General features: G+C 37.3%; 1 protein-coding gene across 7 annotated transcripts in view; it reads left to right on the plus strand.

The window, feature by feature from the left end:
• The first annotated feature begins 3,456 nt into the window (after positions 1-3,456).
• The window catches only part of FRRS1L (ferric chelate reductase 1 like), a 244,869-nt gene continuing 229,896 nt past the window's right edge, over positions 3,457-18,429 (plus strand). For all 7 annotated transcript variants that reach the window (XR_005555308.1, XM_039332048.1, XM_039332075.1 and 4 more), the window contains exon 1: positions 3,457-3,955. Coding sequence is in view for 6 of the 7 variants with exons in the window: in XM_039332048.1 (XP_039187982.1) it covers positions 3,712-3,955 (244 nt within the window). In the remaining variant the exon portion in view is untranslated. The remainder of the gene's footprint in view (positions 3,956-18,429) is intronic.

Raw genomic sequence — 18,429 nt, forward strand, 5'->3', positions numbered from 1 at the left:
TTCCCAAAATAGATTACCACATCTCTTGGCAGGTTTCTTTGCTTTGCAACCCAGGAGTTGACTCTAAATATTTTTTCAATTTCTCTAGATATTTCGTCTTTTTCTCTGTCCAAAATCACAGCAAAATCATTTACTACCATCTCTTTCAGGTCTTGTTGCATATCCTCTCTCAGGCCCCTGATTCTTAAAGCAAATTCCATCTCTCTATATTGGGACATAACAATTTCATCTTGTGAAATTTCCACCTTTTTTCCATTCCTTCAAACTTTTCCTCCAAGACCTCCACCTTGTCTGCAACTTCTTCAACTCGAGAATCCAATTTTTCAACCACAGAGGCAAGTCCTTTTAAAGCCAAAACTATATCTTGCCTCAAAATGCTATTGTTCTCCACTAAAAGCTCTTTCATTTCACCTCTAATTTGAGATATAGCATTTCCCATTATATCTTGCATATCTTTTACCATTATTGGTTGCAGAGGAGAAGATAGTGGTGTGGGTTTAGGTTGTTGTGCTGGTAATATCGCAGGAGAAGAAGCCACCTTAGGTACTGTAGAAGTTGCTTGATGCTTTGAAGCCATCTTCAAAAATTTATTCCTTCTTTCCTCCTTCTTAAAAAAAAAATACAAAAGATACAAAAAAAATCCCTTAAAAAAAAGTTAAGCAGAGAGGGAAAATAATCCTCCTAGAACCCAAGTCCACTTTCAAAAAATCATTATAAGTAATCAAATCCGTTCCGTTCCATTCCGATCACTTAAAAAAAAAAGCCTGCCGATCACCATTTTACTTTCCCTTTCAGCAAAAAAAGGGAATAAAAATAAACCTTTAAACTAAAAGTCCAAATAAAATCAAAGAAAAATAAAATCCTCTATTCAGCTCTGTCCGCTTTTAAGATAATTCACCAGATCACTTTAATCGCGGAGGTGGGAGCGGCGTCTTGCTTTGTCCCTAGAGACAAAGACAGCTGAGAAGCGGAGACAATCTGAACTCCGTGGGAGCACTCTTTTCACCCCCCAAAAAAATTTCTTTGGGGGATTTCAGAGGCTCTACCACTATTCAGATGACACCCCCCTCCCTCCCTTTGCCCGGGAAGGAGGTTTGAACCGCAGAACAGCTGATGCCTGCTGTTCTTAGCGGTTCTAACACTTTCTCAGGAGGACGGCTACAAGGTAGCCGCCATCGCCAGCGCTAATCCACCAGATTAATTAATCCACCATCTGTTATTATTGTTGAAATTATGGATCAATTTGTGGGTGTGAAATACCATGTAAAAATTAAGAGGGGTGGATTCTACTTCTAATATTACTGAATACAACACACCAGAACAGCCTGGGAAATAAAATTTGTTTGTGGGAGTTAAAGGTAGATGACAATCATGAAGCAGTGATGGACATTGCAAAAGGAATCAGGAATGTGGCCAAAGCTCCTGAACAAAAGTATGAAAATATGTGGGGTGATTGGAGTTGGTTAACAAATTGGCTTCCCAATTTTGGGTGGTTAAAACAAATATTTATAGGACTAGTGTTTATAGTTGTGATAGGTATTATGTGTTGTGTCTGTCTCCAATGTTTACCCTGCTGTATTTCATTTTGCACCAAAACATTGGGGTCAGTAGCGAAAAACATCTCTGGAGAAGATGTACAGATTCAATTTATGTTATCTAATATAAATAAAAATGAAGATTCATCAGAGTATACAGAAGTACAGGGGGGATTGATAAATATACATCAATATGATAAATCTTCAGAGACAGTTAAACCTACAATACAATGGAAACTAACTGAATAAGAAAAATACAGATGGTGAGAGTCAGGAAGAGATTAAGGAAGTAAGATAAACCATATAGGCAAAAATAGTTGGGTCTGAGAAAGGAAGAAGAGAAGCTATAAAAATATATAGGAAATGGCTAGCCAAGAAGGTTGAATGGAGAATAGGAAAATAAGCTGAATAAGATAAAAAGAGAGGCACACTGAATTGAAAAGCAGGAAAAGAACTTATTGTTTAAAATGGAGACATAAATATATACTGAGTTTAAAATAACTATTTACATGTCTAATTTTTCTTATTCTTATTGTATATGTAAATATGATTTAGTATGTTATCAGGAAATGTGTATAGGCGGACGGAAAGAGTGTAACCTCATACTACCTCAGCCAATGGGGAAAGAGGAGGGCTGTAGCGGCCGGTGATAGGGATGAATAAAAGAAGGAGATATTTTGGGTTTAAACCTTGGAGAGAACCAAGCTTTGATAGCTTCTCTCCCCGCTTATTGCAATAAACGAAACAAAAGGCCTTCGCTGTGTCTTGGCTGGTTATTGGTCAGGCGAGCTTGCTTCTGGTCATGAAGGAAAGTAGCCAGGAGCACATAACAGTTATGAGAGGAAGAATTTTTGTATTTTAAGATTTAGGATGTTAAAAATAAGGAATTACAAAATTTATTTATTTTATTAAGGTTAATATATAGATATTTCTGATATGTGTTAAGCTGATGAAGGAGTTTTTGGGAGGAGACAAAATGATTAATTTGTAGATTTTTAATATAGATTTGTTTTGTTTTAATAGCTCTGCTATTTTTCTTGACAAAACTAAATTGACAAAGCTTTGAAGAGTTGCTTAAAGATATGGGAAGAATAGGTTTTTTCTTGTATTTTTTTAAAAAAGTTACTGGGTTGAAAGGAAAGGAATATGAAATTGATTTATTTAAGGTTAAATTATATATGTTCTTATTTCTGGTAACCATTAATAGACTTTTGCTGATTAAGACAATGATGAGGCTTTACACAGTAATTTGTTTATAGGTAAGAGATAAAAGAAGAATAGATGTTCGAAATATTAGCAAACTTTTCATTTTCATAATTTTCTTTGTATTAGTTATCTTTGCAATTTTAAACTTTAATAAATTTTATTTAAAAAACAGTTTGAACAAAAATATGATTGAGCAAAACTGAAACAAATTGCCAATGCTCCTGAATTCAAATATTCAATGGATTAAAAACAGAGATAGCACTGGACTCTCAGTCTTTCTTGATATAAGACATTAGTACACATTGTTAAAATTTAGAATGTTTTATTCCTAATCTATATTTTTCCCCTTTCTTGACTATCTACAAATGTCTTAAGCACATAAATAAATATGATTAAAAATAGAAAAATGAAGAACCTTTTAGGATTAAAAACTCTACTGGTAAAAATATGTTTCTTTTCAAGATTGTGTGTGTGTGTTAAAATTTTTTTTAAAGTGCATTATCTTAAAAAGATTGGGGGAGCTTGAGCTAATAAATAGCTTATTAATAAATTTACTATCATTATGCACAAAACTATATACTGTACTTGGCTGCTTCTCATGGAATATAGATAGGTGTAATTCAGTATCATTGTTAGCGTTCCAGTTCTGTGCCTGCTATTCTCCCCCCCCCCCCCATGGAAGCATGGTTTCAATCTCAAATATGTCTTCCTCGGCTGTTCATTTGGTTGCACTACAGATGACTAATCATCTCGACTACCAATAAGTATATAGCCATTCATACTCATGTAGATATTCAAGCAACAATTAGGAAGTGGTTTGCAAAAAAAAAAAAAGGCTGAAGCCTGGTTATGATAATAAGATCTGAAGCTAATACAGTAGTTCGGCTGAAGTCTTGCAAAGGGTGGAGTAGAAGCCCAGAAGAGGCGGTGGCGACGCGCAAGTGCTCTATCGGACTTAAGAATTGCCGCCATGGCCGCATTTGCAGCAATCTTGTCCTGGCTGCATTGGTGCAGCTTGTGGATGCTGCTTGGGGCCGCTTCCACTGCTTCCTCTTGGGCCATCATCGCGGATGAGAACACCGGCAATGAAAGAAGATCTGTACAAGGCCGCGATGCAAAAGGGAATCAGCCTGATGAGAAGCATCAATCTCACGATTCCTCATATGGCACTTTCGCCAGCGAGTTTTACGATACGCGCTTCCTCTCCGACGAGGGTGAGAAGTTATCCAAATAGAGAGAGAGGTAGAAGCACTTCAGAAGGAAGGTAGAAGGGAAAAATTGAGGTTATCTAATTTTACTGGATGCAACGTGCTACGTCTCTGTTGCTGTTGAAAAGGGAATTGTGGTATTGTCAGCCACCGGCTGCCGTGGGGGAAGGGCATTCCGTATATGATCATAATTCTGTCTTGCCTTTTGGAAAGGCAAGGTTTCAGCGGAGGGGTGAGATAAAATGGGATAGATACATTCGATTCAGTATATAAGGGACAATATATAATAGAAAGGTTGCAACAAAATGATTTTCTCACAGTTAATCTACCCGATTCCTTTCCCCAGATGCTCAATTTCTAATGGTTACCATGGAAACAGGTAGTTGGAATGTTGGCATAATGTTATCCTAAGAATATTTTCTGAATCTGAAAATCTAGGGTAGGTTAATAGAACCATTTTGTCAGAGTAGCATACATCCAATAAAAATGTTAAAATATGAAATGTATGCAGAGTATAAATTATAAGGATTAGGTGAAACTAGTCATGTTTGCTGTGCATGATTTGAGTGCATGATTTCTGTTCCTGCTTCAGTATGATTCTGAAGAATTTAAGTTAGTTTGCTCTAAACATAAAGAAAGCCAGTATGCTTAAGTTATTGATAATTGTAATATACCTGGGGTGAAAGAGATTTAATGAGGATATTCTTTTTGACCAATTAGATACAGAATTCTTTTACATTCATAAGTCCAAAAGGAAAGTGATAAAAATTGGGCTACCTTGCCAAATAGGAAAACCTTTGCCAATTATTGGTTAAGTTTGAGTAGATTCTACTATAAATGTATCTTCTACTGATATAGTATAGGCAACAGTACAGGTAGTCCTTGCTTTACAATCACAATTGAGCCTAAAATTTCTGTTGGTAAGAGACATTGTGAATTTTGCCTCATTTTATAACTTTTCTTGCCACGTTTATTACCTCAATTCCTGCACTTGTTAAAATTAGTAACATGGTTAAGTGAATCTGGCTTCCCCATTGATTTAACTTGCCAGAATGTTATGTTGAAAAAAATAATAATAATCAGGTCCAGTCCAAGCCAGGAATAAATAAAATGGAGAGTCCTTAGGAAAGAAAGTTCTGTTCATTGAAGAACAGAACCAACAGCATGTGGTTCTTGGAAAGCTGACAAAAATGGAACTGGGAATGGTGGGTTTTATACCTTCTTTGAGCTTTGTATTTAAGGTTCTTCCTGTTCCTGTGGCTTTGTATTTGAGGCTCTTCCTGTTCCTGTGCCATGTATTTTGACCTGAGCTTGAGTGTGCCCTTTTGGTATTCTAACGGTGGTGGGTTAATCCTATTATATCTTAAAGATCATGTCCTGTTTCTGTGGGGCTGTTCCTGAAGACATTTTGCTTAAGAATAGGTGGCGCCAAATCTGTATTTCTAAAAGCTGGTCTGCTTGGTGGAAGGAGATTGGGGAGGGGTTTCTGTCTTAAGATTTTTCTCCATTATTCCTTTGGGGAAATATAATATTCTACCTTTTTAAATATTCTCCAAAACATTTCTTTCTCTAGGAGGGTGTGTGTATGTGTGTGTGTGTGTGTGTGTGTGTGTGGGTGTGTGTGTGCTGACTTCCAACAATCCCACTTTGTGCCATATAAGTGTGGCTAACGCACTTTTACTGGCACAAGATTAAGAATTGATCTGGTCAGGGAGACTTAATGGGTGCTTATATGGGGGGGGGGGCTTCCAGGATGTGGAGAAATAAGCTTTTAAACTGTTAATGCAAAGGGGAAGTTACTGATAGAGGCAGCAGAAAAGGATTCCTGCAGGGCCTCCCAAAAGGGGAGCTTTCAAACCATGAAGGTTTAGAAGCCAAGACAAAAGTTCAGTTAAGTAGAAAAGAAATTTATAGTGTTCAATATTCTGTGCCAATTCTTTTAGATGTTTGATGTCACTTCCTCTGAGTTTCCAGTGAGGTTTGCCCCAAAATTGTTCACAGCCATGTTTTGCCTTATTAAATAATTACTGCCAGCTCATTTTCAAGGGTTGCTTACTGAGCCTGCCTTAGCTCTTAGTTTAGTGCATACAGGTTTGTGATGTCCAATTAACGTTAGCCAGTGTGCAAGCTTGGCTATTAATATTTCTTAAATTGCACACAGTAAGCCTTAGGACTCCCACTATGAGTCCACCAGTGCAACATATTCAGGACTTGGGTTTATTTATTTATTTATTTATGAGACTTATATACCGCTTTAAGTGCGAGCACTCTCTAAGCGGTGTACATCAGTAAGCAATGTATATATATATTTACATTGCCCCCAACAATCTGGGTCCTCATTTTACCTACCCCGGAAGGATGGAAGGCTGAGTCAACCTTGAGCCGGTGAGATTTGAACCGCTGACCTGCTGAACACAGTCAGCTAAAGTGGCCTGCAGTACTGCACTCCTGCTACCTCCTCATTAAGGGCATATGAATTGTAAATTGCCTAAGGGGGCATGGTTCCCTCCCCCATGGAATTTGCAGGAAGGTATGCATGCAAAGAGTGCCACAGAGCAAAAACCAGGGAGCTTTATGTGGAGGTAGGTGAGGGGGATAGTCTCAGTGTGATTCTAAATGGTGTGTGTGTGTATGTGTGTCTCTCTCTGTGTGTGTGTCTCTGTGTGTGCAGCTACTTCTACAAGACTTGCAATACAAACATCCTGGACAAATTTTCCCTCCCATCAGACAGAAATCCAAGGTGTTCAAAACTTGTTGTGCCAATCACTTCCAAATGCCATCCCTCCATGAGTCCATTTAACTGGCTGATTACATTAAGGTAAATGAGGAAAGAAAAAAGTTTATAATGAGTTTCTGCCCTCCCCCCATAGTCTTTACAGTTGTCTTCTGAGGCTTCATGTGGGGGCCAATAGATCCAGGAGTCCTTTCTTTTTCTGCAGCTTTCACAGGCATCTGGGCGATATAGGATTTGGGAAGATTTGTTCCACTCTGCTTGCGTGGTGACTTTCTAGTGGATGGCTGGATCCAAACCCAATTCCCTGGCTCAAATGAATGGAGGATCTCCTCTGCAGACAATGTCTGTGTCAGTGTACTCTGCTTCCAAAGGCTGTAGAGTTATCTGTGCAGGCTGAAAGATATGAGAACAGGCCCCCTCCCCCCTTTGTGGGTGACTCTCCAGAAGAGGCATTGCTGGTCAGACATGAGGAATGGAGAACAGAGGATAAGAATTGGAGAAGTGGAATTGGGGGTGTGTGTGAATAGCTTGAGGGCACACTTTGAAAAGATATTAAAGTTAACTTTACAGATGTTAAATAGACAGATGAAATCCACTTACACACATACAGTAAATGCAAGAATGAAACTTTTCATGTAAATAGAATAGAGCTGGAAGGGACCTTGGAGATCTTCTAGTCCAGCCCCCTGCTCAAGCAGGAGAACCTATACCATTTCAGACAGGTGACCGTGTAGCCTCTTCTTAAAAATCTCCACTGATGGAGCGCCCACGATTTATGGTGGCAAGCTGTTCCACTGGTTAATTGTCCTCACTGTCAGGAAGTTTCTCCTTAATTCTAGGATGCTTCTCTTTGTTCAGTTTCCAAGCATTGTTTCTTGTCCTGCCCTCTTGATGTTTTGGTGAATAACATGACCCCCTCTTCTTTGTGGCAGCTCCTCAAATACAGGAATATTGCTATCATGTCTCCCACGTTTCTTTTTTTTTTTAGACTAGCTAAACCCAAGTGCTGCAGCCGCTCTTTGTATGTTTTAGTCTCCAGGCCTTTGATCATTTTTTTTTGTAAAAAGTTTTTATTTCAATTTTCAATATAATTAATACTTTCAATACATTATATATGAAAAAAAAATAAAAAAGAAATATACCTTTAAAATAAGACCTTAGGTGTCGCTCGTCTATCTCCCCCCGACTGCATCCACCCTCTCAACCTTCCTTCCTACTTCCCTACTCCTTCTCTCCTCTCATCTCGTCTCTCCCCTCATCTCTTCCTCCCATCCAACTTCCTTCCATCCCTTCCTCCTCCCTCTCATCCCTCTTTGGATACAGTTCAGGGGAAATACCCAAGCGGAACCACCCTCTGAATTACTCTATTTTATACATTAATATTTCTATATATCTGACCTACTTAATCCCACCCATCCCCTCCCGCCCTACCCCCCCGCCTCTCGGAGCAAAATACAGGGTTATTGTAAACAAAACAAACACAAGCTATAACTTTTAAAACAAAAAATGTATACAATAAACAAATTCATACTTAACCCTTAACTCTCTCTAAACTTTAAAAATAATAATATAAACATAATATATAATACTATCAATCGAATATTATAAAATTCTATAAATAATAATTATTACATCAAGAAAAAGTTAATCATAAAATAAATGGAACTTTAAAGTTCCATATTTATTCTGAATATAATCTATCCACCTTCTCCACACTATAATAAATTTTTCTTGTGTATGGTCTTTTAAATAAGCAGAAATCTTTGCCATTTCCGCTAAAGTAGAAACCTTAAGTATCCATTCTTCTAAAGTAGGCAGCGAATCCTTCTTCCAATATAAACCCACAAGTAACCTTGCTGCAGTTATTAGATTCAACATTAAAATAGTTTCATTAAAATCTAAATCCATAAAAATACTCAATAAAAATAATTGAGGAGTAAACTTTATCTTCTTTTTAAAAATCTTTTTGAATGTTCCACCAAATCATTATCCAAAAAGCTTTAACCTTCTTACAGGTCCACCAAACATGAAAGTAAGTTGCATCAGTACTACCACACCTCCAACATTTGGGCTGTAAGTTAGGATACATACAAGACAATTTTTTGGGATCCAAATGCCACCTATAAAACATTTTGTAAAAATTTTCCCTCAAATTTTGGGCCTGTGTAAATTTAACATTTCTAATCCAAATATTCTCCCATTGATCCAATAAAATCGGTTCCTGGATATTCTGAGCCCATTTAATCATACAATCTTTTATTAACTCTGTTTCCGAATCCAATTTTATTAACTCATCGTAGATTCTTTTAATATGAGCATGATTCTGATCTTTAATCTGAATAATCAAGTTTTCATCTCCTAATGTTATTCCAATTTTCTTATCTACTGTCCACCTATCCACAATTTGTATGTATTGAAACCATGAGTATAAAGTATTTTCTTGTCTTAATACATCTAAAGATTTTAGCTGCCAATTGTTACCTGACCAAATTAATAACTCCTTATACGAAATTTTATCGAAATTCATTCCCTTAGAGACTCCCTCAATTACATGTCCAGGAATCCCCCAAATAGGTATTTTATAATTTAACCTATAATAAAACTTCTTCCAAACTTGAAGAAAAGCATTCCTTAAAATATGTGATTTAAAAGCCCGATCTACTTTCTTATTAAAAATCAAATATGCATGCCAACCATACAATAGAAAGAACATCTTTATTTGTTAAATTAAGCCAATCGCTTATCAAAGGTGGCTGCATCATAATATAATTTCAAATTGTGTGTTTTAAGCCCACCTTTTTCTTGGGCATCCTGCAAAATTTTAAACTTTACCCTTGGTTTTTTCCCAGCCCAGATAAATTTATTAATACCCTTTTGCCACTTGTCCAAATTTGCATCTTTTTTTAGAATAGGTAACATTTGAAACAAAAAAAGAAACTTTGATAGAACATTCATTTTTACCACTGATATTCTCCCCAACAACGACAATTGCAACTTTTTCCAGTCATTTAAATCCTTTTGAATTTTTGTCCATAATAATTCATAATTATTCTTATATAATTTACCATTAGAAGCTGTTTTATATATACTCCCAAATATTTAACCTTTTTCACCATCTGAAAACCTGTAAGTTTAACTAAAATTTCATTTTCCTTATTAGACATATTTTTAGATAACATTTTAGTTTTATTATTATTTATTTTAAAACCAGAAACTTTTCCATACTGAGATATAATTTCCAACAAGTGACCAGCTACTTGAGTAGGTTGTACTAAAGTTAAACGATCATCTGCAAAACCTCTCAATTTATAATCATTCCTGTTTACTTTTATTCCCTTAATTACCGTTGACTCTCTAATCTGAATTAACAAAACCTCCATCGTTAAAACAAATAACAGTGGAGATAATGGACATCCTTGTCTTGTTCCCTTTTCAATATTAAAAGTCTCAGTCAGACCCCCATTGATAATAATTTGAGCAGACTGTTGCTGATATTTAGCCTTAATAACATGTAAAAACTTATCTCCAAAATTCATTTTCTCTATCAATAAAAATAAAAATTTCCAATCTAGTTGATCAAAAGCTTTCTCAGCATCTAAAAATATAAAAGCCGCAGGGATCTGATTATTCTTATCCAAATACTCTATTAAGTTAAGAATTTGCCTTACATTATATTTCATATATCTTCCTGTTATAAATCCTGATTGGTCACAATGAATCAAATCCTTCATTATCTCCATTAATCTATTTGCCAAATTTTTTGAGAAAATCTTGTAATCCACATTTAAAAGAGATATAGGTCTATAATTCCTAGGTTCAGTAAGATCTTGATCCTCCTTCGGGATCAATGATATAAATGCACTTCTCCATGAAGGGGGAACTTGAGCTCCCAACAAAATACTATTAAAAAGCTCCTTTAATGGCTCCATCATTTCCTCAGATAAAATTTTATAATACATTGTCGTCAATCCATCTGTACCTGGAGACTTTCCCACTTTTAACTGCTTAATAGCAAAACCAATTTCCTCTGAGGTAATTGAACAATTCATCATAATTTGTTGTTCATTAGAAAGTTTAGGAAAATGCGCTGATTGTAAATACTTTTCTACTTCTTCAACATGTATATTATCACTAGCATATAATTTTGTATAAAAATCTAAAAAACTCTTTTTAATCAAATTATATTGAAAAACCTCAGTACCTTTATATTTTACTTTCTCTATAATTCTTGCTTTCTGTTTCTTACGTAATTGATAAGCTAACCACTTCCCAGGCTTATTTGCATTACAAAAAGTATTATGTTTCATATAACGTAAATTTGTCGCCACCTGATCTGCCATCAACATATTAAATTGTGCCCTAAGCGTATTTATAGCAACCTTTAACCTATTATCTGTCGGATTCAAATCAAAGGCTTCTTCTTTTAATTTAATCTCTCCTTCTAATTCTTTATGTTTTTGTGTCAAGTTACCCCTAAAAACATTATTCATGTGAATCAAAATTCCCCGCATATAAGCTTTACTAGCATCCCACACCATAGACGTTGATGTTCCCTTGTTCATATTTAAACAAAAAATTCCTTCAAATGTTCTTTACATTTTTGTACAAACTCCTCCTGAGTGAACAAATTCTCATTCAATCTCCAGGATCTTCTATTCCCATCTTCCACAAATAATTCCAGCCACACAGGGCTATGATCCGAAAATGTCCTAGGAAAAATCTTAACCTTCTTGACCCTAGAAAAAAGATCATTGGAAATTAAAATAAAATCAATCCTTGAAAATGATTGATGTCTGTCCTAATAGAAAGTGTAATCTCTGTCATTTATATTCCTTTCACGCCAAATATCAATAAGTTCCAACTCATCTCTCATATCAAAAAATGCTTTAGGTAACTTAGATTGAGTAAGAGTTTTGAAAGTACCCTTTTTATCCTTTCTTGAATCCAAAACTCCATTCCAATCTCCCATCATAATTACAGATTTGTAATCCAACTGAGTTATTTTTCCATGCAAAAACTTATAGAATTGCTTCTGTTGTTGATTAGGGGCATATAATCCAACAATAAGAAATTTTTTGCCTCGTAGTAGTAAATCTATAAAAACATATCTTCCTTGAGGATCAGATTCTATTAATTCAGCCAATAAATTTTTCTTCACATAAATTACAACATCCCCCTTTTTCCCTGGAGCTGGAGCCATAAAATGTGATCCCAAATGAGAATTAGTCAAATATTTAGAATCCTTTAAAGTTATATGAGTTTCTTGCAAACATATTATGTCATTGTTATGTTGCTTCAGGTAATGAAAAGCTTTTTTTCCTTTTCTGCGGTGAGTTCAAGCCATTAACATTCCATGTCAGGAGCTTTGCCATCCCTACCAACCTGAAGCTTGAAGATCAATTGTTGAAGATTTTTTTGGTCTTGCTCCTCCCACAGGCTCTGTAGTAGTAGTAGTAGTAGTAGTAGTAGTAGTAGTAGTAGTAGTAGTAGTAGTACTTACTGTTTTTTCACTATTCTTCTGCTGCTTCTCTCTACGTTTATATGCAGCTCTTGTCATCCTTTGTTCTTTTATCTCCAAATTCTGTGCAGCAAGTTGACCTTGTACTTCTCTAACAATCAGTGAAGTTGCTCCTCCAATTATCTGCTCTTCTTCAATTTTACTAGCTTATAAAGATGAGGAGGAACTTGCCTTCAAAACAGAATTATAAAATTCTTCTGCCTTTGAAACTGTAGTTAATCTATAACACTTTTCTTCATAAATCCCAGCTATTCCAGTTGGAATCTCCCATCTAAACTGAATTTGACGACGTTTGAACTCCTCAGATAGAAAAGCAAAATCTTTACTTCTTCTTAAAATTTTTGGAGGTATCTCTTTTAAAATCATAACATCTTGAGCTGCAATCTGGAACCTCTGTTTATAAAAAGCCTGTAAAATTTCATTACGTATAGATCTTTTTGAAAAGTAGATAACCACATCTCAGGGTAAATTTCTTTGTCTGGCAACTCATGAATTAACTCTGAAGATTTTTTCTATCTCATTCCGAATTTCCTTCGGTTTCCAACCCAGATTAAAAGCGATACCTTTAATAATTACCTCCTTTAAATCTTCTTGCTGATTTTCTTTCATCCCTCTAATACGCAGCGCAAATTCCATGTCTCTATACTGTGAAATAATTAATTCATCTTGTGTCATATCTATCTTGTTCTCAGCTTCTTCAACTCTACTTTCCAATCTTGCTGCATTTTCAGTCACCTCTTCCATTTTGTCATCAATTCTCTCAATATGCATGGCTAAACCTTGAAATGCTAAAATTATATTTTCCATCAATTCTTTACTTTTTTCCTCCAATAGTTCTGCCATAACAGCCCTCTGTGAAGCCATTTTACAATCCAAAAGATCATCTACCTCCTCTTTAATATCCAAAGCATTCTTTTTTAAAGCTTCTTGTAAATTTTTAAGTGAAATTGCAGGTGGGGGAAAAGGAGGAGGTGTCTTTGGCTTAGGCTGAGAGGCAGTCTGAGTCTGAATCAATGGAGAGGAAATAGAGGCTTTAGGCACCAAAGAAGCCAAACGTTCTGAAGCCATCCTTATAACTTTACAATCTTAGGATTCTTGCCTCTATATACAAACTGTAACAATTTCAATAGGCTAAGTCCATTACTCTGAAGAAACTTTGTTGCAAAAGTCAGAGAAAGTGAAAGTCTTCAAACAAAGACAGAGAATTCTTCCGCCATTTTTTTCCTTTTTTCTTCCCCTTCCACACTCTTCTTGTTAAAATACTAATTAGGGAAGATATTAATTCTTGAGTTAAGGTTGAAATACGAAATCAAAATACTATTTCTCCTGTACTGCTCCGTCTGCTTCTGAGTTTACTCACAATTCCTCTTGATTTAGCAGAGATGTAGGCAGGGTCTTGCTCCGTTCTCCCATCCGGAGAACAAAGGCGTCCCAGGATGCGGAGTAGTCCCAGACTCCGAAGGAGCTCTCACTCTTCGTCTCTCAGAAAAAATTCTAAGAGACCAGAGGAGTTCAACTTCTATCTGGTGAGAGCCACAAAACAGCTGATTGTCATTGTTCTGCAGGCTCTTACACATACTGACGGGCGGCTTAGAGAAAAGCCACCATCACCGCGGCACTAAACACTGGAAAAGCCAGGCCTTTGATCATTTTCTTTGTTCAGTTTCCAAGCATTGTTTCTTGTCCTGCCCTCTTGATGTTTTGGTGAATAACATGACCCTCTCTTCTTTGTGGCAGCCCCTCAAATACAGGAATATTGCTATCATGTTTCTTTTTTTCTTTAGACTAGCTAAACCCAAGTGCTGCAGCCGCTCTTTGTATGTTTTAGTCTCAAGGCCTTTGGTCATTTTAATTGCTCTTCTTTGAATTTTTTTTCCAAAGTCTCAACATCTTTTTTGTGATATGGTGACCAAAATTGGCTTCAGTATTCCAGGTGTGGTCTTACTAGGGTTTTATAAAGTGGTACTTATACCTTGAGTGATCTTGATTCTATGCTTTGTTTATGCAACCCAGGATTGTATTGGCTTTTTTGGTTGTTGCTGCACATTGCTGGCTCATGGTTAAGTGATCGTCCACTAGGACTCCAAGGTCCCTCTCACAGTTATGGTTTTTAAGCCAGGTCTTGGCCAATCTGTACTTCTACCTTTGATTTTTCCTGCCTAAATGTAAAACTTTGCTTTTCTCCACATTGAAACTCATTTTGTTGGATAGGGCTCATTGTTCAAGTTTGTCAAGATCATTTTGGGTCCTGAGTTTGTCTTCTGGGGTGTTGGCTATTCCTGCCAGTTTGGTGTCATCTGCAAATTTGATGAGTTACCCTTCAATTCTCTTATCTAAATCATTTATGAAGATATTGAAGAGTACTGGGCCTAAGACAGAACCTTGTGGTACCTCATTGCTTACTTCTCTCCATGTGGATATAGTGCTTTTGAGGACTACTCTTTGAGTACGGTTTGTCAGCCAGCTGTAGATCCATCTGGTGGTGATGATGTCTATTCCAGTTTTTTCTGACAACTTTGAGCTTTTCTTAAAAGCACAGAGTGGATGAAAAAAGGGAACACAGTTCTGTTCATACTGTTTTGCTGGCCAAGCAAACTAGGGTGAAGGTATTTGTTAGAGAATTTTAATTTCTCTATTGGTGAAAAAATAAAACAGAAGCTCTCACAGTTGACTGCATTTAGCTGATTCAAATAACTTTATATTTATATAAAAATATTTATAATACCATCCTTCTTTACAACAACATAGCTTAATGAAGACTTCTTACAGAGAGATACAGAGACAAAACTGAGACTGAAAATCCAGCTCCTAACTCAATACTCTTTTTTGCACTGACTCAGTAGCACTTTCTTCACATTGGCTGACTGAGTTACCACATGACTCTTCCTGTTCATGAATATTCCAACAATATTTTTCTTTCCTTTGTTTATTTTAACATTATTTTCTAACAGATTTTAAAATCCTTGTCTGTTTGGATTAGAGACATTTAACAGTTACATTTACCTAACATACAAAGACTTTGACATAAAGACAAGGGAAGGAGAACAGAAAAGGGAAACAGAACTCTTAGATTTTCAAGTTCTGGTCATTGCTACCATAAATCTCAGTTTAGGGAAGGCAAAAATCTTAGAAACATATCACGTGGTTGCATAGAAGAGAGAGAGGAAGGAAAAAAAAACCCGATACTCACACATATATATTTTTCCTTTTAAGTACTTTTATTTAGCCAAATTGGTTTCTCAGCAAAGCCCTGAGCAAAGCCCATTTCATACCTCCCTTGCTCATTTCTCTTTCATATTGGCTAGGACAGGTACTCGTTTCTCATCCCACATCTCAAGCAAGTCTCCTGGGTGGGGGGGATCTGGACCTGATCCTCGAGTTACAGCTTCCCATGTTTCCCTTCCGATGTGGGGTTCAGTTGGCTTAGCTGGGTCTTCCCTTGTGGCCAAAATCTGCAGCTCTGCCTGTCAGTTTTCAGACAAAAAAATGAAGTCAGGGAGGACTCTGGTTCTTCACGGAGTATGGGCACCTCCTTTCAAGGGAACATCACCTTAAGTTTTTGGACCAAGAAGGGGTCCAGGTGGACTGCTGCCCCCTACGCATTGTGTACAGGCACCCCCTTCCACTGCCTTCAATTTTCAGACTCAGGAGAGTTTGGGAGGACTTGCTGTATGGGCACCTCCTAATCTGGGTTTTGCTCATTGATTTCCCAGCTGGTTGCCCAAATCCAACTTTCTCATTTTTCCTTCCATTTTTACACAACCTGTCCGTTTTCCTTAACAAAAGATCCTGTGCTCTGGCCAAACCTGCATGCTTTCCAGGATCTGTCACTTGAACAGATCCTTTTTGCGGTTAGACAGGCCAGAGAGACAGGATCCAGCTATGATTGGGAGAAGGGTCCTCTCACACAGACAGGCATACACACATTTCCCTCACTTCCTGGGCTTTAAAGTTAAAATTTAGAGGTACTCATCTTCTATCCAAAGCAACCCTTGAGCTCAAACTCAAAACTCCCTTTACTACCCTTACTTGCTTCAGATGGGCAGGTCTGGGAAACCCACCCACAGACACAAGGAGTCTGCTGCTGGCAAGGTGGACTCTTACCCAGGCCCAGTACATTGGTGAGGTTAACTTGAAGTCCCATCCTGGGTGGCAAATTGTGGAAACAGAAATCACTGATCTAAAGCCTCCCATCAGCTTGCAAACATTTTGTGCGGAGACTGGAAGCTTCTGGGCATCATTATCTTATGCAGCAGAGATGCTGGAAAAGAGACAGCTGGAGAGGATTTGGGCAAGATCTGTTAGATCTTAGCAAGATAAGTGACCTGGTGCGGCAGGATGGGGGGGGAAGCAATTGTGAGGACAATGAGGTATTTTAGTTGGTCAGGGGAGGCCTTGGGTGGTCTGAAGCAGGTAGCCTGTTCCATTGCTAGGCCCCCCCATGGCCTTCCCCACCCTGAGATACGTCATGTGTACTTAATGAATTGCACATTCGATTAAAGAGGGAGTGATTATGTTCAAGCTACACCATTCACTACTACAAATCCTCAAGTTACAAATGGAATGGGCAGGATCCATTACATTTATAATTCGAGGACTACCTGTAAAAGTTTCATTTTGAGCTATCTCAGTGTGCCAGTTTGAACAACTACTGTAGGATTCCACAGACAAAAATTCCTGAGCAGCGAATTTAAACTTCTCAAAAAGAAACTGTTTTCATGTGGCCCTAAGCAAAACAGTTAATATAATAAAGAGGTGGCAACCTGAGTAAGAAAAAAATATAGTTAGGGAGTGCTTGGCTACCTGTTTAAGACTCCAGAATTAGATCAATTATATCTGAGAGTCTTGAAGAAATTTCATTTTTTTTCTTTTCAAGTGACCAGTTTAATTGAGCATAGGAATGTGGTAGACATGGCAAACATGATACCGCAGTGTCAGTCTTTCAAGGTGGGCATATCAAGGAATGTTACTTCATTGCCAACGCATATTGTCAGAACCCCTATTTTTCCCTCCCTATTATTATTTCCCCTATTATTCTTTCTCCTCATTTTCAGGTTCTGCCATTCTAATGGGGGGAAGGGGACCCACAATGTACCCAGATTAAAAGCGATATCTTGAATAATTACCTCCTTTAAATCTTCTTGCTGATTTTCTTTCATCCCTCTAATATGCAGCGCAAATTCCATGTCTCTATACTGTGAAATAATTAATTCATCTTGTGTCATATCTATCGTATTCTCAGCTTCTTCAACTCTACTTTCCAATCTTGCTGTGTTTTCAGTCACCTCTTCCATTTTGTCATCAATTCTCTCAATATGCATGGCTAAACCTTGAAATGCTAAAATTATATCTTCTAACACTAGAAATATGGTTTTATCACTTTTTCAGACAAAGAGAGATAGGTAGAGTTTTGAAGGGATTATTCAGGCGGTCTTGAAAAAGTGGAACAATATATAGAAACCAGAACAATTATTTCAGTGAGAAAAGATGTATTATCTATTATCTATTTAGAAAACAATGATGAATGTCATTATAAGAAGGTGAGGAGAGTATATTTTATTTATATCCCACCTTTATTAGTTTTACAAATAACTCTGGGTGGCAAACATATGTAACAGATCTTCCTCCTATTTTCCCACAACAATAATCCAGTGAGGTGAATTGGGCTGAGAGAAGTCACCCAACTGGCTTTCATAGCTATAATGCTAGGTAGCAACTGCAGTAGATTGCTGGCCCATACTCAAGTGATGGTCCACTAGAACATTTAGATGGGTCTAGGACAATTGGCCATAGCCACCTGGCCCTATCCACTTCACTCTGGCTCCCCCACTCTAACTCAGGGCTTTTCAACCTTTTCACCTATTGTACCACTTTTAGGATATGGCAACATCTGAGTACCATCAGTCGCCTAGCAAGGTGTCAAAAACTTGATGACAAAAAAAGGAAAAAAGTAATAAAAGTACAGGTAGTCCTCAACTTACATCAGTTTGCTTAGTGACTCTTCAAAGTTACAATGGAATTGAAAAAAGTGCCCCCCCAAGCCACAGCCGAGCAAGACACCTGTCTGCTCACCTGGCAGCGCTCTTCCTCCTGTCCAAGGTTTTCATTGCTGTGAGTATTTCTATTGAGAATTGGCAGTGGGGGTGGGGTGGGGGGTATTTGGTTTTTATCCCCCCCCATCTGCTGGGTGGTTGCAGCAGGTTTTGGTCACTTTACATGACTCTGGGA

Source organism: Crotalus tigris, unplaced genomic scaffold (assembly GCF_016545835.1).
Source record: "Crotalus tigris isolate CLP2741 ecotype Arizona unplaced genomic scaffold, ASM1654583v1 scf7180000017623.1712378, whole genome shotgun sequence".
NCBI lineage: Eukaryota > Metazoa > Chordata > Lepidosauria > Squamata > Viperidae > Crotalus > Crotalus tigris.